Source organism: Aythya fuligula, chromosome 5 (genome assembly GCF_009819795.1).
Source record: "Aythya fuligula isolate bAytFul2 chromosome 5, bAytFul2.pri, whole genome shotgun sequence".
NCBI classification, from domain to species: domain Eukaryota; kingdom Metazoa; phylum Chordata; class Aves; order Anseriformes; family Anatidae; genus Aythya; species Aythya fuligula.
Genome location: NC_045563.1, coordinates 59510502 through 59535553, shown reverse-complemented (window position 1 = coordinate 59535553; position 25052 = coordinate 59510502). Strand labels below are relative to the sequence as shown.

The window sequence follows — 25052 nt, the reverse complement described above, 5'->3', positions numbered from 1 at the left end:
AGAAACCATGATCTTCAAGGTAAGTACAGATTTTAAACAATTGTTCTGGGTTTAAATTAATTACGTTAGGTAGTTAGATAATTTGTACAACTTATACAAGTTATGTGCAACTTCCTTGAGGATGATACTTCTGTCATCATCTCTCAGCAGTCTAAATGCCTTTATTTGACTTCATCACACCACTAGAAAATAAACAAAAACAAACAAAAACACACACACACACTCTTTAATCCTGATAAGCAAAAGAACTTACAAAACTTAAGTTCTTCAGAAACTCACTTCTATAAACATAAAAAAAATCCCAAGCACTGCAGCACAGACAGGGCCAGCAAGGAATTCTACATTATCTGATTTCCTGAACCCGGGCACACTCCATATGCATACTTCAGTTATCCTAAGAGCTTCAACTGACTATTCAGACTGTCAGGACGCTAAGTCCCACTGCTTTACATAGAGGTAGAAGGTTATCATCTCAACAGAACTCACCAAAATTGAGTCCATGTGTAAAGCACATACAATGAATTTCCATAGTTGTGGTTTGAGTTGAAACTTGAGGTCAGTCCAGTATTTCTTAAGGACACTTGGGAGATGGCAATATCTTTTTACCAGGAAAGAACAACAACTTGATGTCCAGTGATTAAAGAAAAAATCAACTTCAGAATTTTCAGGTTTTTAGTTAGTTTTCTTTTCCTGCCTCAATGTAATTTGTAATTCCTCCATGTAATTTTGCATGAAATAAGAAATAAAAAGCTAGAAGAAAGAAATGTGTTTCTGTCCATTACTAACAAAAAGAAATGCAACAAATAAAAATAAAAGATAATCTTATGGAAAGCTCACGTTCCATGAATTACCTAACAACATAAAAAAAGCTGGTGTTTCTTACAACTTACTCCATATTTATGACTGGGATTTCATTTTGAGCATAAATAGCACAAGATTTTAGGAACTACAGAAGACAATACAGATACTTCAAAGTTTTCCTAGCTAATAATAATGAATATGGCAAAGTGTTTGTTTGTTTAAATGAATATAGATGTAACAAACTTACAAGTGAACTGTCTGTAAATTATTAAATGCACTGGTTCCATTAGAACTGGGAAGGAAAAATCTATCTTTAATTAATAGCAACTAAATTAAATGAAGGAAGTAGAGACTGAAATTTATGAAAAGTAGATACTTTCATTTATGACTCTAAATCTTTCAACTGGAATTATTATCCATGGAAAAAAAAATATTAAAAAAATAATCAGAACTATTTGAGATTTATGTTTAGACTTTAAAAAGTAGGTGCTGATGAGAAAAGAATGTACCTGGGTCTGATATAGTTGGGGAAACACATGCACACACGCAAACGAACAAAACACATTCTCTCTATTCTCTCTTTTAATCATCATGAAATGAATACAGAGTATTCATTCTGAGATATACTGAAGATTCTAGTTCTTGACAATCAAAACCATTACCTTCAAGTCACTGCAATGACAAATATGTTCAATTACACCACGACTTAAAAATGCTTGCTGGATTGGGACCAGAGTTCTCAGCAAAAGCTACGAAGCCCTCCCATGAGCAACTCTCCTTGTCTGGAATGGGAGCTACTTACAGATATCAGTGAATCACTAAGAGAACACAACCCTTCCCACCATCAAATGCATACTTGTACTCTTCCCTTGTGATATTATTATTATTTTTTTAACTGGCTTGCCATGAATTGCTACTGTAGTTGCTTTCATTCTCCTGACTGAAATGGAAAAATAAAGAATTCCTCTGAAGGCAACAACTAATACACTTTATACTAGGTAAAGGAGTGACGTGAATGCAGAAATTCAAGGAACTTGCAAGGGACAACTCAGTAGCTTAGCTCAAAAGCTTCCTGTTTTACTGCTTAAATTCAAATGAATCATAGGCTTGTTTCTCCTATTCACTTTCCATATAGTTTCATATTAAATAGTATATGTATCATTCAACAGAAGGACAAGAACACACCCTGAAAAACAGAACTAAAACTGTGTAGGAGTAAATATTTACATTTCTTTGCATTAGTTTAAATCTTCACATCATCAGGCTGCAAAGTACATTAAATTTTACCACCAGACAGTGAGAACCTGGATCTTATTGCAGATTGATACAAAAAGAGAGATGCCACAGTGCAAACAGAACACTACAAATTATCAGTAAACTCTCCTCAACAGCAATGAGTTTATATCTGGCTTTAGTATAGGCAACTGAAGAGGGGAAGAATATGGTTCATCCACTAGAATTTTATTGATACTCAGGAAAAATGAGTGCAGTTTTGAACTCCTGCAAAAATATTAATTATATGGTCTTAAGCAAGTCAAAGTTTTCTTTTATCTCTCTCTCTCTTTTTTTTTTTTTTCTCCTCTTCTTTTCTCCCCCAGTGGTAAACAGGACACAGGGGAATCTTTTGTCATCATATTTATATAAAACTCAACACAATGGTTTCCTAGTGTACTACTGGAGCACAGTTAATCACCATAAATGTCCACTTCAGAAGAGGAAAAAAAGTAAATGTATTTGACAAAGACATTCCAAGCTGCTTAATTCTGTCTTTCCCATACAGACAGTGGATGAAGGAGGTTAAAAGTTGCTATGTACTATATGTATTTTAGAAAGAACAACATAACTAATGAAAAAAGGAAAACAACTTAAAGTTACACATTTGGGTTACACATTGACCATGCAAGCACATTTTGTGTTCTAAGTTTCTTGCAATTAACTGAATGGCTTCAAAGGAAAGTTTCTTTTGGGCAAATACATAAACTATTTCAAAAGGAACACTATTTGAAGCTTGTAAAAATATATTACTAAAGGTATGAATCAGGTAACCTTGCTAGTTTGAAAATCCATTCTCCTCAGCTTATATTATAGGTATTTATCCATCTTTCATCACTTTTAGCAGTTAAATCTCTCACTTTTGCTTGCCCCTTTACTTCCACTCCACTGCATTCTTCTATATAATCTGTCTTTTCCCTCCAAAATAAAATAAAAAAACATTCCTGGTAATATAAAGCTCAACCAACAGTAGTTTACAAAGAGATTTTCCTAGAACTGCTGAGATTTTAATCCAGAAAACAGAAAAAAAAAGAACAAGCAAACAACCCACCAAACCCAAATCCCAACACTTAAAACAAAAAAACACAAATAAGACCAACACAACTCCAAAGTTAATTCTACACTGCAGTACAGATGGCTTTATAGAAAGCTTAAATACTCATATGTAACAGTTTTGATATTTATTCTAATCATTGTTGGTCAAAACTATAAACACATTTTCTCTGGACTTTCAGTCAATCATCATTATACTGCTACAGAACTTTTTTTTTTTTTACCTGAATTTTTACTCAGTGAGCATATAGGTTGTCCAAGTTCTACAAAGCATAATTGTCTTTTGAAGCACAAGTCTCTTCTTTTCATGAAGATAGCCCTGAAAACTTGAATTTATGTAAACTAGTATTAAGGTCTGGATGGAACATAACTCAGCATCCTCAGTCCTAAATCGTCTGTTAAAGGAGTGAAGAGGTTGTTCACACAATCCTGTCTTCTCATACAGTAATGCAAAATACATCACAAATGGTGTGTTTTGAATCATAGCTCACATTAGCTCAAATCTCTGCTGTTAGATCTTTAACTACAGTGAACAGTAACAGTTAAGCTGGATTAGCAGGAAGCCCTAGAAAAAAGTTACCAAGACCAGAAATGCTAATGACTACATTCAGATGCAAGTTTCATGTAGCTTGGGTGATTTTCATGTGAGTTTTATTTACAACCACACGCAGAATCCTTTCGACAATTTTCAAGAACCGTCTATAATTTCATATGCAAATTATCTATGTAATTACTCAGCCTTTTTACTTTTACATGCTTATGGACCTTAAGCACTGATGTACAGCACATTAGGCACAATATACACAGCTGCAACAAAAATATCTCCCTTATCCAGAAGGACAAGCTAAGCAGCCTTACAGCTGGTGAAAAAAGAAGGATGGCTTTTGCAGCTATGGTGGAGACCTAGCAAAGTTAGGACAATGCAAATCTTAATGATATATTTGAGGTAAAGTATCCATTGCATGGGAAAGACAAAAATCAACCAATTTTATTAAAGGAAAAGAACAACAAATACTTGCAGCAATTTCTTCTCTGCTGAACTATTTCTCCATAGGCATATCCACAAAAAAAAAAAAAAAAAAAAGTGTGTTTAGCGCCAGTGAAACTAGTAGTCTAATTAAAAGTGTTGTGAATTGATAAGTACCTCTTTTTAGTAAAACATTCTGAATTGTTTGTAGTAAGTCACTGGTAACATGAATGCTGTTTCATGAAAAGACGGCTCTCTGAAAGCACAAGGAAAATAACAGCATTCAGTTCGTAAGAAAATAAAAACATGTTTCATAAAAATCACACTATTCTGGTAGTCAAAAATAATTTTTGAATCAATTTAATTGCCTAAAGTAAGAAATAGACAAGCCATGATTCTCAATTTAAATAAAGTCTGTGTTTAATAAAACTTGCTTCAATTGAAATCTTAGAAATCTGTTCACTAGCATATTAAGCAACCAAGTGACTCATGTACTGAAGAACATAGCACACCATATAAACCACAAAAGAACCTCTGTGTCTCAGATTTTCAATCGTATGGGGTTATGACCATCATAGTTTAACTGCCTTTCTTTGCTACATACTATATCTGAAGCTATTTACATTTCTGTTTCTTTCCCACCCTTTGCTTCTATGCCAATGGAATTTGAAGTCATCATACTCTGAAGCCAATTTCAATCTTTCCTCTTCAAACCTAACTTTCTGAAACTTTGCAAGGCAAGCTGCGGGATATCATTTCTATCAGTTTGAGTAGTAGAGATAAAGTGGTTTTAATAACAGAGACATATATACAAATATTGGTAGGTAAGTTCTGCCATTCCACAGTGGCATAACCATTCCAGCAACCCTTCTAAAGAGTTATACGTGAAGAGCAGCAATACTTTCAGATCTATTACACTAATAGGAATTTCAGCACATAGGGACTACTCTTCCATAAACATCATTTTGAGCTGCAATACTGAATGGCACACTTTAATTACAAAGCTTCAAAAATTATGAACAGATACGCAGAGTTCTGAAGCAGACATTGCATACAAACGTAATGCAGTACTGCAGTTTTGGTATGTTGTCATAGCTGTCTAGCTCACAGCTGTATTTTTAGTTTATATTGACAGACCTGCTTATCTGTAGTCAAAGATAAAATATTTCAGTAACAAAAGATTTCTATATTTCGAATTAATCTTAATGCTTTTTTTTTTCAAGAAATATTCTGATTTTGCTGTTTTGCTGGAAAGACAGGAATACTTGCAAGGGAAAACAAAGACCAACTTGAGCATAAAGGACAATTTTGTCTTTTACAAAAGCAGATGTTTAGAGTTGTTTTGTGCAAGTTCTTTAAGTATTTATAGGAAACAAGTTCCCAATGTTTGTGAGCTCCGTAAGATTTTGTAGTATGGACCTGTTTACAGAGGAGATCCATCAGTACTACAAACAGGATTCAGGGGTCTTGATTCTCGATCTTGTGCTCAGACCTCCCTATCTGTGAGAAAAAATGCTTTGGATAGTGATAGTATGGGAAGTGTGTTTTGGGACAGCAGTCCACATAGCTATAATGACCTCTTGCAAGGTTAAACACTCAAGATTGAGGAAATTCCAAACTGCAGGTTGCTCTGGCAACTCTGGGTAAGGAATGAGTGAACAATCTCTCACACGTGCAATAACCATTCAAGTTGCCATGATTTTCATATGCTTTTAAAACTCATATGAGGCTGCATTTGAGGATTTATGCAAGGTATTAAGAGGAAGGCTACAGCACACGTAAAGCCCTAACAAAATACAATATCAAATAGATGTAATGGTTATTGAAATGTGCACGCAGTTTGTGAGTCCATGTCTTCAACAATGGTAACAAATAGAAAAGAAATACCACAGACTGTTGATGAGATTAGTTACAGATCAAGTAAGTAGAAAGACTGTGAACTGTTACATTTTTAAAAAGGTTTAAAAGATTTAAAATTGTTATCTTATTGCTGACAACCACTAAGAGATTACCTAACTAGCTTTTCCAAACTCTTGTATCTGAAGCTAAATGCCAGCAACTAACAAATATTTATCTTCATTTTATAACAGTTTTTATAGCTTAACTGCAAAGTATAAATACTAAGTATTTTTATTATTTTTTCTCTTTACTTTTCAGGATGATTAATGGTCACCATTTTAACCCACTCTTCTCCCCCATCTCAATGCATATTTTTATAGAACTGTTAATGATAATGTTAATGATATGAATCTATATATTTATCAATGACCTGATTTCAAGCCATGCAGTATTTTATTTTCTTTTTAATACCTCTATATGTTTTATCTATAAACATTTTCTAGCTAATGGTTTCAAAAAGCTACTATAGTATCTTATATAGTACACTCTCACAAATGCTCACCTTAATTAATACCTAGCAGAAACAAGAAAAACAAATGCTGTAGATATATTATCTCTTTTGTTCAGAAAAAAAAGTCTAGATTGATTGAATGTGAACAGAAAGGTAAATGGAAAGACAATAATCATAATTGAAGCACAGCTTATTAACACAATTACAATTTATTTAAAAGATGAGGTAACCACTACAGCTGTTGCTCCAATCTGTCAGGAAAGAAATTGCTCATTATTTCAATTACTCTGTTTGTCATTGTTACTTCATCTACTGTTTCTGTCAAGTCAGTGCTTGAAATGAAATTCTACAAAAACCCAAGTAGTACGTTATAAAAAGTTATAAAGCTTTACTATAGAAACTAAACTTTGAATTTAAAAATACTGTGAACCTTGAATAAGACAGAAGTAATAAAAAAATAAAAACCAGCTGGTAGTATACAAATTGAAAAGAAAAAGTATGGGCTCTTCTTTATTCACTCTACACAATCACAAGAGGCTTGTACTTCCTATCAGCTACATGTTATCCAGCATGCATTTCAAATAAGACACCTCCCCAGCACACACCACAAGAAAAAAAAAAAAAAGGCGATTAAGTGCTCTCTCTCTGGTCTGGACAATTTCAAATCCTTATGAAGCAGAACAGAGAATTGTATCTTCTTCCCCTAAAGTGCCGTGAAACTAGCCCTTACATTCTGAATGAATATTGTGATGACGTGTCTGACGGATAAAAATGGTTATTAGGAAATCTTTTGATTTCCTAGTATTTATGTAGGAGCTCAGTAAAAACCTTGTTCTACAAAACCTGAAATGCACACAAAGGAGTTCAAACAGGGCTATCAGTATTTTTTTTTTCCATTCCCATATTTTGATTCCATTTTCTGATCACCTAATTAGAGTTCATTTGGTAATCCAACACATCCAGTAATATAGCATAGCTATATTATTTTCATAGTCAAATTATGATGGATCAGAAGAGCAAGAAAAACACACCAGCCACATTACCAACCAACAAAGTAAAAGCAAGCAAGCAAGCAAACAAACAAAAATGACATAATAAACACATCCTTCTTCACATTCTGGCAAGCAGATCTCCTAAGGAAAATATATTAAACCAGAATAAAAGTCTTGTTCATCTCTTCAAGATAATTTCCCCTTACGGCCTTTTATTTTATTTATTTATTTTTCTCGGCAGGGGTATGTGAAACAGTTGGGTTTATAGTACACAGCCAAGTGTGAGTGTACTGCCCCTACAGACAAGGGAATTTAAACACATATACTTCTTAGATATTGACATACTATTTAATTACTTAGGTTTGTTAATCTTTCAGTACTAGCACTGAAATATCAGTACACACTCATGATAATACATTTAACATTCTCATCATTTTTCATTAAGTAATAATTGCAGGAGCTCTGGTTAAAAGGAAACAATAATTACACTGATTAGTTGCTGATTTTCAAGAGATTCTGGAGCTACACCAGACTATAATACTACGACAGGAATTTTTAGATCTTAGATTTGTGGTCATTGTTCACAAAAGAAAATAATGAATTTCCAAATTGCTGACAGAGAGAACCATTTTGACAAACTAAAAGAAAGACTGTTTTAATTAATTAAAATTAATTTAAAAGAAAAACTAAGCGAAATCCATAATCCTATGGATTACGGATCCGCACATTTTAATGGACGGGGTACAAGTGGAAGTAAAGAGAAAGTTAATGACTTGGACACCAGGAGGCAATGTCATAGGTATGAACCTCGAGTAAAGAATATATAGGCTGATCTGACATATGGGTACTTTCTCTAAAGAAAGCATCTGTTTGGAGTGCAAGTCATTCTGGCTAATGGATAAGTCATGTTCATTGACAATTACATTAGTCCTTTTTGCTGTTTTAGCCAAATAAGGCTAATTATTTAGCATGCGTAATTTATATAGCTATGAGGGTGGGTTATCAGTAAAGATGAACTGAAGCATAAAAAGACTTGGGAACACTGACTTATCTGTCAAATTTGATCAAGCCGAGTGAAATTTAATTTGTTAATCTTGCTTGACAATCCTACCCTCATGCACTCTGAACACTAATACATTTTGTATTGCACTGAGATGCACAATCTACAATGAGACTTTTTATTTCCATTAACCAGAATCATGTATTAGGCATGCTAACATTTGGAGAAAAAGACATTACTTTTTCCAATTAAAAAGGCTAAAAGTAGGACTGTAAATATTCATATTATGTATTTGAATGCCTAGTTCTTACCTCAACATACTAGAATGTGGTTCTCGTCCTTTATAATAACTACAGCTAATATAAGAGCTTAGGATTGTTTTTCTAATTAAACAGAGAATGCTGTTCTTTGCTTATGTGTGTATACACCAACAAACGTGTGTATACATATACACACACACACCCCTATTCAAACTTAAAAAAATGAACCACTTACAGTTACGTATCTCTGGACTTCTCACTTCTCTGTAGTGGTGATTAATGCTCATTTTATACCTGCTTTCCAAGGCCAAGAGGAGTATAGTTCTTCCTAGTATCCACTCAGGCCTCATCCCAAAGGAAGCCTACATCACCTTTCATCACATACATGTTTCCAACAGTCATGAAATTTAGTCTTAGTCTTTGAATTCAATGCTGCCACAGGATATCCATGGAATCTGTATATAGTGAACTGAAATAGCTCTGAACAGTTGATTTCTGCTGTTCCCAGGCTAGTCAAAGAGCAGCTACATTTGTGCAGATAACTTGTCCAATATTTGCACAGTATGGTATATATAAATCTTCAGTTAGAAAACTCTGTGTCCATGTTTGTTTTACGACAGTCCTCCTTCTAAAGGAGTTTCCTACCCTATTTCTCCTCTCACCATACAGGACAAGAGAACATTCCTGTTTTGCAGTCCCTCCACAGATTGCATACAGAAGCCTACTGGATTCAATTAGAGAGAATCAAACTTGAATAATAACTATGTTCTTCAATATGAGACAAATTGGGATAATCACCAGTATCCAAGTATAAACTCTAGCAGATACATTTGGACCGTCAATCATACCAGAATATGCAAGAAACAGTTCTGGAGCACACAGAACATTAACTAGAAGAGAATGACCAGAAATATTTTAAGTTAGAATAACTTATTATTATAAGTTAGTCTATCTTAAAATTACTTTTCTATTTCTTGTAATGGAAAATAATAAATAAATTAGGTAAACAACTCTCCAAACAATTTGAGCTTTTCTTTACGTTACAACTAAAATAAGTAAAGGAAGAAAATAATATTTTTTTTTTGGTCTGGGTAGATATAATCCTGAAATCATATGAGAAGTATTCAGTTAACATTGATGAAACTTGACAGAATGCACTGCCTGGGAAATATCCTGGTGCTTTTCCTGTTAGATATCTTTATGTAAGCCTGTTTTGCATATTATACAGTGGGCATTAGAAGGAGAAAAAAAAAAAAAAAAAAAAAAGAAAAAAAAAGTAAGCAACCTGAAGTTGTAAAGTCAACTCTCTTGAAGTTGCCAATTTGTTTATGACCTATGCTGACACTGGAAACAAACTCTACATACTACTCTGTTTTAGAGCTTGGGCATCAACAACACTACAAAACAGCTGTGAACAGGATGTGCAAACCACTGAATAAAACAGATTATTTCTTACATCATTTGCTCTGCTTCTATCCGTGTCTCCATAATCATGACAGCTAAGGGAGGGGGGTAAAAGCAATGTTGTTGGGCAGCCTGGAACAATTTAATTCTATTGCTTATTTATCAAGATGAAACCCTAAAAAGACATGGGCATGAATAATCTGAAAAAGGAGAAGGAGAAAATAAAATGATAATAAAAAAGTCAAGCTTGGCTCAATTATTATTCTACCATCAAACTAAAAGAAATACGTGAATTGTTTTTGTAAGGCAGTCATATATTATCATTTAATGAGTTATCTTTCCATACCATGGAAGAAATACCCTACACTAAACTCCTATTATCTGACTCTAAACTGATCATTTTTCAGAGTTGCTACTCATGAAAATGCTACTAAATAGTAATGTTACCCTTTCAGTGGAAAAATATACAGCCTGTAAGCCTAAAATACTTTTGGGAAGTGAATATGAAATGGCATCTTCAGGTAAAACTGAAAGTTTTTCTAAACAAAATATAGCGCTGCTCAAACAAGCAAGGAGAGACCTGTTTATTGATTACATAGCCTCTTATTGCTCATGAGAGGAGATACTAGACAATTTGAGATATGTTGGAAGCACACGCTTATAACACTGATTGATCTGACTGATGCAGATGAAAATCTAAGGCACAAGAAGGCCTTAGAAAGGGCTTTGAAAATCCTCAAAAATCCTCAAAATCAGATCAAGCTTTCCAACCTCTTTGTTCAAAAGAAAACACACCACAAAGCTCTGACAACTACTGGAAGAAGAGCAGTATCTAATCTGAAAGTCAATTTAAATGTGTCTTTTCTTTTTTTTTCCTCTTGGAAGATAAATGCTTTCTGAAGAAAATCTCTCCCTTCCAAGAAATAAAACAAGATAAATTTTTCTGAAGAATGGAATATATATGCATTGATGATATCAACAATGTTTGCTGGGCTATGTATAAATTATCACAGAAGTGAGAAAGCAAAATAAATACATAAAGATAAAGCCAGATGTATGAAGGTGATTTAGAAGCACAGGTTCCCTAGCATGATGAAAGGGCCATGGACCTCTATGTTGTCTTATGTCTTTTTAAGCATTAGCTAGTATCATAGCTACTACAAATTTAGGGTTAAGAAATTATTTCAGTTCCCCGTTTTATGAACTATGGTTTAGGAGTTGCTTTTCTTGTTTCTTTGTTTTTTTCTTGTTCTCTGTTTACATATCTGAGGGAAGTACAATGCTTCACTGACTATCTGTTCGTGTTTTATAAGACAAGAGGTGAACAAATAAAATTCCAGATAACTTCTGCTTAAAACCTTGTTTGAAGAAAGTTTTGAGGTCAGGGAAAAAAAAAAAAAAAAAAAAAAAAAAAAAAGGAAATGCATTTCTAAGTTTTCGTATTTGTCTGGAACTTGTTCTATTGCCATGAAGAGTTATTTGTGGAGTTGTATCTATCACATATTCACATTTTTACAATTGTGCTCTATTTTCATATTTCTGTGTATCTTAGCAGTCATAAACTTGCAAATATAGAATAAAGTTTCATATGTGGAGAAGAATAATAAACAATAAATCTAGAGATACTTTAGACTAGAAATCATGGACACAGACTTTCTGCCTAATTATGGCTAGTCTGATGGTAATTTATGAAGCTTCATATTAGTCTCTGGACAGTAAATTTTACTAGAAGAGGAGGAAGAAGCCAGAACTGCAGCAACAAGAGGCTGATGTCATCTTCTTCAGCATTAGGGGAAAATAATGAAGGCACAGCATGGGTGTCACTACTTAAATTAAAAAGCTTTAGTAAATGCTTTCCCATTGTGCAAAAGTGAGATCATGGCCCTACCCAGATACTTCTTTCAGGAGTTCACACTGAACGGTGTGTGAGCACAAACCCCAAGGCTACTGAGTCCTAACCACAGAAAGATCTTCCCTTCTCGGATGCTGTAATGTTGAGACAAAGTTTTTTTAATTTTTTTAATTGCCTTACCAGAACACCAGAAAACAGCAAATTCAGTCTTGCATCACCCTTTCTATTGGAAAGCTATGTAAAAAGAAACTCTTAATTTGGCTCCTGGATATGAATGCTAACAAAACAAGTTTTACGTTCTAACTCATTAAACCATGAAGGTAATTAATAGCTAAACTATTTTATACTTATGCATTTCAACAAATAAAGAAAATAACATATTTAAAAAATACATAATTAGGAATATTTATGTGTGTGTGTAAGATAAAGATATATACTATCCAGATAACAAATACCTTGGTAAAAACTTCTTTTTTTACAACAGACACATAGAATTTAAAAAGTAACAATATATATTATTTTACAGTCAACTAAATGACCAGGTATAGTTTGAATGTAAATTTTGAAATTAGTCATTGCAATTATTTTCCATTAAATTTCAACTCAGTGGAGTTACCACATTAATGAGGATTTGTTTAAATTACCATATAGCACTAGAGCAAATTAAATCTCTCCTATTCCAATATTTACATATCTGAGGTAGAATTATAGGCTTTCTTTATTTTACTTTTTCTTCACATAATTATTGATCCACAGAAAACACAGGAAACTGACAAATTGAGAAAAATAATTAAAAAGTAAAAAATAAACAGGAAAAATGTAGGAGGGGAGAAAGACAAGTGTTGTTAAATATCAAAATAATTTGGTGTAAAATAAAGCATTATTGTACCTGCAATGATGTCATCCATCTGCTCCAAAGCTGCTTCAAGCATATGACTAGCGTCAGAAGCCATGCTCTCTGATTTGCTCAGACTTTTACTCTTCCTACTGTAAAGACAGATGAAAGCATGTGTATTATACTAAAGCAGACCTGACAGAAAATATACTTCACTGTTTCATTCTTTCATTCTATATTAAGCCATACAAAGAGAAGTCCATGCTAACAAAAATACAGCCTTGTAATTAATATGAAAATTAAAAAAAAAAATAGTTCCTATTCTTGATAGATGACTTGGGATTTCTGAGGTTCTCATTTATCACTGACTCGTTTTTTTCTTAAGATACGTTACTAACAAGGAAATGCAGATGAAAATGAAAACAAACAAATCTCAAATACTGGAAGCCTGAGATTTGCCTACGCCTCATTCTTAAGAATACTTTTCTAAATTCAAAGTTTGTGTATTTCAACCTTTTGCACTGTGGGAGAAAAGGAGGGTTGTCTAGGTTTCAATGAAGGAATGAAACAGGTGCTTTTACTGTTCCTGGTGAAATCACAGTTAACCTATAAGCCAAACTCTGTAGGAGCTCGTTATTGATTGCAGCCATATTAGTAAAGAGGGAAAGTATAAAAATATGTTGCTGCCTCAACCCCAACAGTAATGATACCTAATATGTTTTTCACTTCTGACTCCAAGTCCAGCAATTCTGAAATCATTTTTACTTCTCCTTTCCATAACCACATTATATCACTATTTCATGACCAATCTGTTCCAAGTATGAAATTTCTGAAGTTGATGCCTCTTTAGAACAGGATTAAAGACATTCATTAACATCTGAGATCAAGGATAATAAACCAAATTTTCCAAAAAATTAGAATCCCCTGCGACATTTCATAGGGAAAAAAAAATATACGCTGTCTGTTTCATCTCTGAAATAAGCTCCTTTTGCACATCACTTCATTGCTCAGGTGTAAAACCAGCACCTGCAGGGCAATGAACAGGGGTCTTGGGTATAATTTTTGCAGTGCTGTAAAACACAACTCAAAATATCAACAAAGACTTTAAAAGGTCACAGAATTTTGATTTGATTTCTCTTCCACAAAGGTGTAGTTCATTCAGATTTTTGTATCTCCCAATACAGTAAATTTTTAAAACAGTGGTTCAAAACTGCTGTTTTTACACCTTTGTAGGCACCACAAAAGACATCTGTGTGACAATGGCCAGAGATACCCTTCAAATGATACAGGTAGTAGGTAAGTGCATATGCAGTTGGTCATATGTTTGTGGGGCCAATTATTCCAATGCCACTGAAATTTCACTAATCTGTATTTATCATGTGATATGACAAGAAATAGATTGTCACCTGTCTTTAGATTTAAAAGACAAGATAATTCACATAGATATATTTGTATGGTGTTCATTCAGTGACAATTCAGACACTGGCCACTATCACCAATGACTGACATGACTGGTAGCTAAACCACCTACATTTGCTCTCTTGGTTCGATGTTTCCTAAACACTAGAATGTAGAATTAGCAGCCAGAGAATAGAACAAGCTTTAAGATAAAAACATTCTTTTGTTGTTATTTCTCAGGACCATCAGATTAAAAAAATCCCTAGAAGTATACTCAACACCAAGTCCAAATTACTGCATCATAACAAATGAAGAAACTCAGAAAAAAGACCAGCACAATGCAAAAAAATAGTAACAAGTCATAATTATTTGCTTCTTTTGCAGATTAATAACCCTACAATACAGGCTTTTTGTCATGGTGCTGGTGAAGAATACACAAAGATACAAAGAAAGCTAATTTATTAATAAGCTCTCTGTTATCAGAGAGCTGTGTGTGCTACATCCAGTCTGGTCAACGTATACAATCATCATCTAAAGGGACAGCTGCAGGAATGAGAGCCTGAAACTAGTAGGCTCTAATTTCAGCTCTGCCATTTAGGCTGTCATAATGGCTGAGCCACTATTTACTTTCAGATCAAACAGATCTGAAGAGCAATATGAGAATGCCATATCAGAAAATAAAGAAGAGGAAAAAAAAAAAAAAAAAAATCACCCACAACCTTTAGTGTCACCTAAGGCAAAGATTCATGCAAATTACAGGTTGGGTTTACCTCTCCCTTTTTGTCAAAATAATAATTTAAGCATGAACAATGCTAAATGTACCTGAATTTCATCTGATCTCTAAAGCAAACAACCCAAATATTTCATTTAATGGTATTGGAAATAACACACATTATCCTCAGAATAATCTTAAAAGTCATTAAGTCAGCTGATATAAACTTAAAATTTCACAATATGTACACACAAAACTTTTCAAACACTCCCTCTTTTTCTGTTGCATCAATTTGTTGACTCTGGTAGATTTCCATCCTCTGTTATCATATTAATCTGCCAGCAGGTGAGCAGATTCATTAAAAATGTTAGAGATACCCAGTTCTCAACTGCAATAAGCCACTTTCCTTGCAGTATTTCTCCTAGTTCAAAGCATCCACAACATGGGTCACAATCATCTCAGTGAAAGGAAATCCACCTACAGAAAGCAGCTGCCCAAGAGGCACCCAGGCTGTCTTGCTGCTGGGGTGGATGTTGAAGAAAAGAGTCACTCCCTCAGAGATCTACGGCTGCCAGCTGTTTTTGTAAATCAGAACAACAGACTGTCTCAAATCTGAAGGAAGAAAAAAGGGAAAAATACTAAAAGCATTACAGAGTTTCTATCACTAGGTTGCACTGAATGTTCTTATTTGTGCTGTAAGATATTGCTGTGTGCTTAAAGCTGCTAGAGCAATACATATTTATTATTAACAAGAAAGGCAGAACTATCATTTTTTCTAAACATCAAATATAGTTTTTGATCACCTGCAGTGAAAAAACTACAAAAACCCCTGAAATATTACAAGCTTGAAATTTTACTTACAGAAAAAAATTCAGTGAACACCTTAACAAACACAAAGTTTTGTTGAAAAATACTACCAGAACTGTCTTCTATCTCCTCCCAACCTCCACACTCCTCCTGTTTTCTCACCTGTATCCACAGTGTATTTGCTGCTTAACTGAATCAAGCTAGAGTAGAACCTGCTGATCAAACGATTTATTAAAAAAAGTAATGTGCTTTGCTCCAGAGTGATAATGTAATATTACTTGCTTGACATCTTTTTCTAGACAGACCTGTTGCTTGTGCTGCAGGCAAGTCCTATTTTCCCAGACACTCCCTCCTTGCAGTTTGACTGTTCTGAGCATTATTATGAAATAGCTTGTTAGATCTCATACGTCTTCAGTTACTGTTTCTGAACTAGCTCTGTAGAAGTACCTGCAATTGTGGATTCTGTTTATTTTTATTATTGTTTATTATTGTTAAACAAGACAGCTATATCACTCCCAAAGCATGGTGAGGGCCTCAAATAGGATCCGTCTATTTGCAGATATTTTAATTGTAATTCTTTTTACAGATTTCATTCCTGAATGACGTCAACGCATGCAAAACACCATGACTTATCTGCATATATAAATATATGCAAATTGAAAATTACCTTTTGTTCAGTCCTTAGCAAAGCTGAAAAAGCTTCTCTAATAATACAACAAAAGCTTTAATACTAGCAAATTCTAACGATCATAGTTTATTCGATTAACTTACATAGCAGTAAAACACAAAAACCAAACTACTCACCTTTTCAGGTCCTTAAGAAGAAAATTATTTACTTTTTCCCCTGAACAGTAAAAATTGCTAGCTATTAATAGCCAAAGTTTTACTGTTAAGCAGATGTAAGTCTACATTATTATCATCCCTTCTAAGCCACACGCTCACAATAATTTAGAGCCCAGCCCACAGATAAAGATATTGCAATCCTGTTTGTTATAATTACCTAAGTAATAAGATCTTCCAGGAAGTGCAGAGCAAACTGGTCTGAATGCCCCAAACTTATTTCGCTCAGCTAGCTTTACCCTGTAAATCCCAATCTGAGATTTGCGTTTCAAATAAAATGAAAACTCTCTGCTACAACTAACTTGTTTAGAGCCAATATCCATTGCAAATTTCTTAACCCAGTTCCTGTATGCAAAACAACAGCTTACTGTGTCCAAAAAGAACATGATATTTAAAAGATGTATTCACAATTATGAAAAGCCTTAATTAAATCTGATTTTTTCATGGCTGCCTTGAACTAGCAGCTTTTCAGACAATAGAATGTGAACATTTAGGCAACTCCTAAGTATGATGTTTTCCCAACTTTGCTCCTGATAACAAGGTCACCAATGTTATCAGTTATGGAGCGATGCGAGGTTTTGCCAGGAACTCTTGAAAACCAGATCTTGCCTTAATATCAGTGCTTTGGGTAGCCTTCCAGTACCTCTTGCATTTAGAAGACGTAGCTAATAATTAAATACCATCATATTTTTTACCTGGGATGAATAAATACATGTTTGTAAACTGTTTCAATGATTCAAATTCAAATATTACTTTGCTTTGTACTTAATGGCTTAATGAAAGATCAAGTGGCTTGGCTAAGCCTCAGAAGTCCTCCACGCGTTTTTCAGCTGCAAGAAGACTCCAGAGCTGGAATGAGCAAATGAGCTGTTCCCACTCGCACCATTTCCCACCTTGCTTCTCCCCCAGCCACAGGCAGTCTGTAGCCAGTTATCCCACAGACTTGCAATTGCCGATTCATCTCTCCTACCTTGCTCAGGAGTTCTTATGACACCATCAAACACAGAAGTCATAAACGCGTATTTGGATCCTGGCCTTCTAAAACCCAGCAAGCCTCTCTAATTAAGTTAATCCTTAGTCCTAAATAACCATCCACAGCTGCTGGGAATAGAAGAATTTCTGATCGCTAGAATGACTGCCTAAGGAACACTACTTATACAGCATCCTCTGGGATTATCCACACAGAAATCATATTCATCTGATTATAGGTTAAATTTAATTTATATTTGTTAATTTAGACACTACCTGCTCTATTTCCCCTTCACCTGCTTCATTGGAATAGGTGGAAGGGTAAATTCAACCCTTCCTTCATTTATTACCATTTATGTAATGAATAAAAACAAGACTAAAGATTTTTTATAGAATAACAAAAATGGGAAAGAATAAAGACTTTTTTTTTTTTTTTTCAGCTGAAGAGTGTAAAGGGTCAACCAAGGGGATGGGGGTGTTAAGGGTGCAGGGGCAAAGCTCTAAGACAGAAATGTAGATTTGCCAAAGTTGGGCAGAGACCTGAAACTGAACCATTTCAGGTCAGTGGTAGAAGAGAACTAGGAAGGTCTCTGTTCAACATGCTGCTGGGTGTCCTTCAGTGAAGGGACATCCCCTGGCCAAGCATACTACTGTAATACCTCCCTGATGGAAATGAGCTAAGTTAGTTCATTAGGTAAATGTGCTAAACTAGCTTAGGCAGGCAGGCACTGTAAAACCACCATGTTGTGTGCTGTTGAGAAAAGCTATGACAAGCAGTAAGAACTACACCAATTCTAAATGTATTATGCTAAATAATTAAATTTAAAGATATAAAGGGAACAAAACACTGCTAAATTTACTGCATTATGATTTAGCAAAGTCACAAGCCAAACATCTGTTTTCAACAATAAACCCACTAAATTTGCTAATCAGAGCCTGAATTTAAACTCTGTATCTAGTTGAAAGAAAAAACAACAACAACAAAATGAAAAAAGAACACACACAAGTATCTTGTAAATGCTTCAGCTGATACTTCGTGATCCTTGGAGAACAAAAATCACCTCACAGTACCTCCTCCACAGGACCCATGGATATTAAGTTACAGTTGCTATTGGTACCATAACTGAATTTCCTGACTCATGTTTGTGCAACGTCTCATCCTTACATACAAAAGCTGACGCTGACAGAATGGCATGTGCAAAGTGGGGTTTCTTCAGCACCTCCCTATAGCAGTTTGTCACCTGTAGGTAGCCTTTCAGTCCTTCATTTTTTTAAATAAAAAAAAACCATTTTTCATAAAAGCTTAAAGAACACTCCATAATTTAATTTTAGTTTATCAGATATTTTAAGCTTTATCTCTGTTATACACAGTATCAAGGGAAATTTTGTAGCTTTTGAATTTGCAAGACTTAGAACACAAATTGCATTCAATATTAGTTACTGTATTAAATTAAAAGGCTAATTATTTTATTTCAGTTGTCATCTAACTATTTAAATTTCTACCTTGTTACTTTATTTACTTTTATTTTAAAACAACACAATGAATAAATGCTTTCAATTCAACCTTAGCTGAGTAAAGCATTAGCTGGTAAAATATATGAAAGTTTCTGAATCAAAACATGAACTTTTATTGTCTTAAAATAAATGCAGAGATGAATGGCATACAATTGTCAGGCCTGGCACTACAGTTCACATTTAGTTATAAAATGCTGCAATTAAAAAAAAAAAAAAAAAAAAAAAAAGAGAGAGAAATCTGACACCCTAAATTCTGACATTTAAAGTAATTTTTTTTCTTTCCCTTCTGCACTCTTGTATTCACTGGTCTCAGGGTCCCAACTTCCAATTTCCTTCCATGAAGGTCAATACTTCAATTAAGTCTTGTCAAGTTACTTAACTCCAGACACCATCCCTGGGAAACCCCGTCTTACACCCCACAAAAAAGAAACAAAACCTGAAAAGCGTGCAAGACTTGGAAACCTTAAGCTGAAAATGATACAGTGAATGATTCAGTGCAAGTAAGGTCATGCTCTAGTATATCAAAAGGTGGGAAATTGCAAGAAAAGTAGACAGTAGACACTAAAACTCTTTTCCTTAGAGTGAAACACACAATAATCAGTGAAACACATAATAATCAGTTTCTTGACAGAAACTGAGAGAGATTCCGTATAGATGATTAACAAAAAGATTCAAAACACAAAATCCTAAAATTTCAGATAAACTATTCTGCTGGAAAAAAAAAACAAAAACAACAAACAAACAAAAATCAAACACCCCCTTCCCCCCCCCCCCCCAAAAACAAAACAAAACAAAGAAACGCAAACCTTTAAACCTTGAGAATCTGGAACATTATTAAGGCTGATAACATTTCTCAGGCCTTTTCAAATTTCCCTGGAGCAGAGGCTTCTCAGCCTAGCTCTGATGCTAGCATTCAAGTTTTGTTTGCCTTCCTGCATTTCACTACATGTTGCAAATGGAAATTCTTGCCCACTAGGCTCTTATGGAACCAACTCAACAGAACAAGCATTCTTAACAACAACTAATTTTATTAATCAATTAAATGCATGTTCATAAATCTCACTAGGGCTACAGAAGTGTGTAAGAGCACTGTGAAACAGAGATTTTGCATTACCTGTACTGTAACTGATATAGGTGCTATTTGGAACATTAGTCTGAAAACGTGTTGTTGAAGGCTAGTGCTAAAGCAGGGCCAGAAGATCTGGTATCTCAAAAAAGTGTAAGGAGGCTTGATTTTCAAATCAGCTCACACTATCCATTTCCATGATGTGCTCTGACAATCATTCTAAGAATCAGCTGCTTTGCCAACACTGACCAAACACTCCTCAGCCATCTGGACCTGTACAGTCCTTGATCCTATTGCTTAAACTTGTATTTATTATTGTTTGTACTGTAATCAAGACAGGTATCCATCAAAATCATATGAGTCAGAGGCAGAGAATGGTTGTGTATTTTTGGAACACTACAACACCGTAAGAACAGCCATGCTGGCTCAGACTAAAAGCCAGCCTGGCCCAGTGCTCTGTCCCTAAAGATATTCAGGGCAACAGAGGTGCAGAGTCATCAGCCTCCTGCTCTGTCTTTCCCAATAACCAGCAAACATGAGACTTGCTGAATCACAGACTACATAGGAACCATCACATTTCATAGATGTTGAAGGACCCCACCCTCTGTGAATTTATCTGATTTCTTTTTGCATCCTTTCTGAATATTTTTTCAGTGAATGCACATACAGCATATATATAAAGAAAAAAAGTGGTTAATCACCACTCGCTTTTTCATGCCACTATCTCCTAGTCTCTTCCCAGTCCTCTTCTACTTTCTCTCCTATAATATGCTTAGTTGAAGAGTCATTATCTAGCAAGCCTCTCCGCAGAAGAAAACCAATCCATACCTTGCAGCTGAGTATGAGCAATGAATCTTTACAGAAATAACTCCACTTTGAAGCATTAAAAGAATTGAGAGTGCTAAGCATTCCTTAAAATGGACAGACACTAAAGTAGGAGAGGATTGGTAGAGGACACTAGTGGACAGTGAGATACGTGAGATGTGAGATTCCCTTGTGTTGCAGAAAAAAAAAAACAAAAAAAAAAACAACAGAATACACAGGAGGGTTAACATGCTGGAAAATTCATTTCCTGCAATCAAAAGAAAGAAATTTCATCCAAAGTTTTTTTTTTTTTAAGATAAAAGGCTCAGGTTCAGGCTAGACCACACAGAGAAACATAGACAACATGTCCAACATAGATACAACTCAACTTCTTCTGAATATTTCTCAACCAAAAGACCTACTCTTGGGTTACTCAGGTTACAAGGCTCTGTTCTGATTTTTCCTCAGCTTTATGAAAACAAAAACTTTTGTCAAGTCTAAACTCAGCTCTAGATATAAAGCTTTAAAACAAATACTAAAGAGACAGCTTTCTGATTTTGTAAAATTTAATTTTGTATCAGCATTATTCCCCTCTATGAAACGTTTTGTGCAGCAATGTAGGTGGTTTAACATGATCCACCCTGCATCTGTGAACACAAACATGCTGAATTCACACTAACAGGAACTAAACAGTATCAAGTACTGTGTAAATTTAAGATTCAGTAGCTATTTTGAGGAAAGTGACTGTGGGAAACAAAGAAAGAAAGAAGAAAAAAAAAAAACAACAACACATTTCTGCTAGAATCAGCAAACAATATAAGCGATTCTGCTTGGATTAAAAACATTCAAAGTAGGAACAACAAATGGGTCACTATGAAAGGACCATGTCCCACATTACTCAGCACTTCATTGAAATTACAAATTCTACAGCTGTGTCAATTTTGTGCTTACAAAGAGAACTTTTTAATATCAATTCTTTCCTAAAGATTAATGAACACATTGATTAATGAAAAGGGAAAAGCAGCCTTCAAGTTCTTCCTCTCTCTGACTAAATATGTATAACCAAGAAGGAAAAAGCTCTTCATGGCAAGTTAAATCCTGATCTAAAATGACACACGTTGTTTATTTTATTCTTCCTCTACTCTGAATATGGGATGCCTTAATTCTTGCAGAACTGGCCAGTGGGTAAGGAAGTAGCTGTATGAGACACTATGCCACAACTGATTTCTAAATGAGAATAATATATTCCCCTGTCGCATTGATTTTCCATACCTAATGTATTAACATAATTTTCTAATTATGAGAGAAAGCATTATAGAGTGAAGCAATATTGCATGACAGATGAATCAGTAACTTGACATCCAAAAGCAATATTCAATAATTTTAAGTTTCAAATAGGTCAGGGAAAACTATGATACCTCCCAGTTGAAGAAACATTATTAAAGGTGGCAAGAAAAAAGTGACATCCTTTATTCCTGTTTACTCAGCAGACTCTAGAAGGAACAGAAGTACCAAGATCACTAGAGACAGATTAAGCAATCCCTGAAACCAGGCAGCAGTTCATAATGAACATCTGACCAGCTATGTAGGTCTCCTCAATGACCTGTTCTATGGAGAAGCTGTATTTTCTTACCGGAAAATATGTTTAGCTAGGAAAGGAACTTAGCAGTGTCACAACACCGAAAGCCCACGCAAGTGCCCAGCTTTTCTATTTCACTTTCATCTATGCAAGCTGTTACTGTTCCTGCTCTGTCACCACAGCTGAAACAAGTAAGCTTCAGGTAACCGCATACCCAGTTTTCAGTACTTGGTGTCATCTTTTTATAGCTTACAACAGAGTTCTGAAGTGCCAGCCTGCTGCTTCCACAAAATAGCTACATCCGATGGAACAGGATATGAAGGAGAATCTGGAAGTCCACTGTTATATATAGCACTTCTTATTATCAATCATGCCAGGCATTCTCAAGTTCTTACCAATGACGAAGCCCATCCATGCTGCATCCAGGAAGCATTTCAAGGTATTTATTCCTCCCTCAGTTCCACACAAATATAAAATGAACATGTTTCCACATCAAATCATGTTATCCCAGGTAGGTCAAATCAGTTTAAATTCTTCCTTATAAAAATATGCAAGATATGTAGGACTAAACAAAAAAGTGAGAAAATGTATAGCTACAGATCTATGCATAGGAATGCTGATTTTAATTTTCAGAACTTAAAAAGTATATATGTTATTTTCAGAAAGAGACTTGGTAAAATTGGTTCAATGTATCAATCTTCAAAGCTAACATACTCTAGTAATTTTGTCTTACAGGCTTGCTAGGACATTTCATTCAGAAAGCTTTTGGAACGTTGCAAATAAAAAATGCCTTTCTCAACACAAATGGAATGCAATAGCTGGACATAGAAAAAGAACCATTTATGAATGTAGTATTCTTCCCTTCTCTAATACACATATTTATATCCAAAGTTCAGGATGCTGTCAGCATAATGATTCATCAAGGAGATATACATAAGATCCCTTTTGTTCTCCTTTTACAGTGAATTTCTATTATTCCTAGGGAAAAGATAGGGAAATTATTCCATGAAAAGATAGGAATTCAACCATTATAATGAACACATAGGATTTATCTAGATTAATTTTCAGATAATATTTTAATTAATTCCTTAAATGTGAACAATAACAAAAAAGTATTTGCTAAAGTAAATAAAACTGTAGCCTAGAATTAGTGCTACTGTGTTACATCTATTCCAAACAAGAGTTCTTCCATATGGTTGGAATAAACAGAAAAATTGCAATTGTTAAGGCAAATGCTAGAGTATAACAGTACCCAAAGCAGTACGTTGTTATAAAGTTAGTCAAATTTTACTGTCTCTGAAATAAAACCTTTATAATGCCATAGAAGACAAATGAAACAGAACTCTTGTCTTACTTTAAAGGGTTTGAGTGTCACTATAGCAAGGCCAGAAGTCCTAAAGCACAGTCCTAAGCAGCAATGACACCTGAGGGGATACTTCATGTCAAGCTTTTACATATTCTGTCTCCCTTCAGAGACAGACTTCATGTTAAGACTCTGAGCAATTCTTTAGAACTGTTTGAAAGGCTTATTACTCACTTTTGGTCCTATTGTGAATAAACCTGTGGAGTTCCTTGAGGTAATAACTGAATTGTGTTTGATACCAATACGGTTATAGGGATCTGTTTATTAAAACAACCATAACATTAAAAGATTTCAGACTAGTCACTTTGCAAAGGCCTTTAATCCCTAACTAGTTGATTTGTCTTTATGAAAAATTCCTCAGATGTTTCTTGCATCTGTAGCCAAGTGAATACTTAAATACTTAAAGGGGGCTTATAAAAAAAAGATGGATAGCAACTTTTTACTCAGGCAGATAATGATAGGACAAGAGGGAAAGGTTTAAAACTAAATGAGAAGGGATGATGTTATGCCCTAGGATGCCCTAGATGTTAGGAGGAAACGCTTTACTCAGAGGGTGGTGAGGCCCTAGAACAGGTTCCCCAGAGAAGCTGTGGATGCCCTTGCCCTGAAGGTGTTCAAGGCCAGGTTGGATGGGGCCCTGGGCAATCTGGTCTGGTGGAAGGTGTCCCTGCCCGTGGCAGGGGTTTGGAATTGGATGGGTTTTAAGGTCCCCTCCAACCCAAGCTATTTTGTGATTCTATCAAGTGACAGTGCATAAAAATAATAATAAAAAAACAATAGAAAAAAGATCAAATTATTAAAAGTTACCGTTGGGTGAAATTGATTTCTCTTTCTCTTCTGAAGTAGAAGCAAGGACGACTTAATAAGAGTTCTGTTTCTTCAGACACAGTTTATTTCATTGTGTAGAAATCGGATCTAAGTCTGCTGCCGTATCAGTAATCATGACAACTTTATGTTTTTATACTAAATCTGTAAATAAAATTTGATTTGCTCTTACATATAAAAGAGATATAGCCCACTCTGTTTCAGTGCTCCACTCCACGTGGAAATATTCAAGTAAGTTTTATTCTGGTGTATAAAAGGGAAAAAAAAATTAAAAAAAATCCACATGTGGTCATGTTAAGAAACACCAAACTACTGCTCTGTCATGAGGAAATTATTTCTTCTCTACTAACTGTTATAGATAAAGGACACTTATAAGGGACAGTTATGC

The 25052-nt window shown here is 34.7% G+C and overlaps 1 protein-coding gene across 4 annotated transcripts in view; it reads right to left on the bottom strand.

Moving 5' to 3' along the window:
* PPFIBP2 (PPFIA binding protein 2) overlaps window positions 1-25052 on the bottom strand; it is a 107533-nt gene that overhangs the window by 75179 nt on the left and 7302 nt on the right. For all 4 annotated transcript variants that reach the window (XM_032187564.1, XM_032187566.1, XM_032187565.1 and 1 more), the window contains exon 2: window positions 12841-12938. In XM_032187564.1, the coding sequence (XP_032043455.1) occupies window positions 12841-12904 (64 nt within the window). In that variant the 5' untranslated portion in view covers window positions 12905-12938. The remainder of the gene's footprint in view (window positions 1-12840; window positions 12939-25052) is intronic.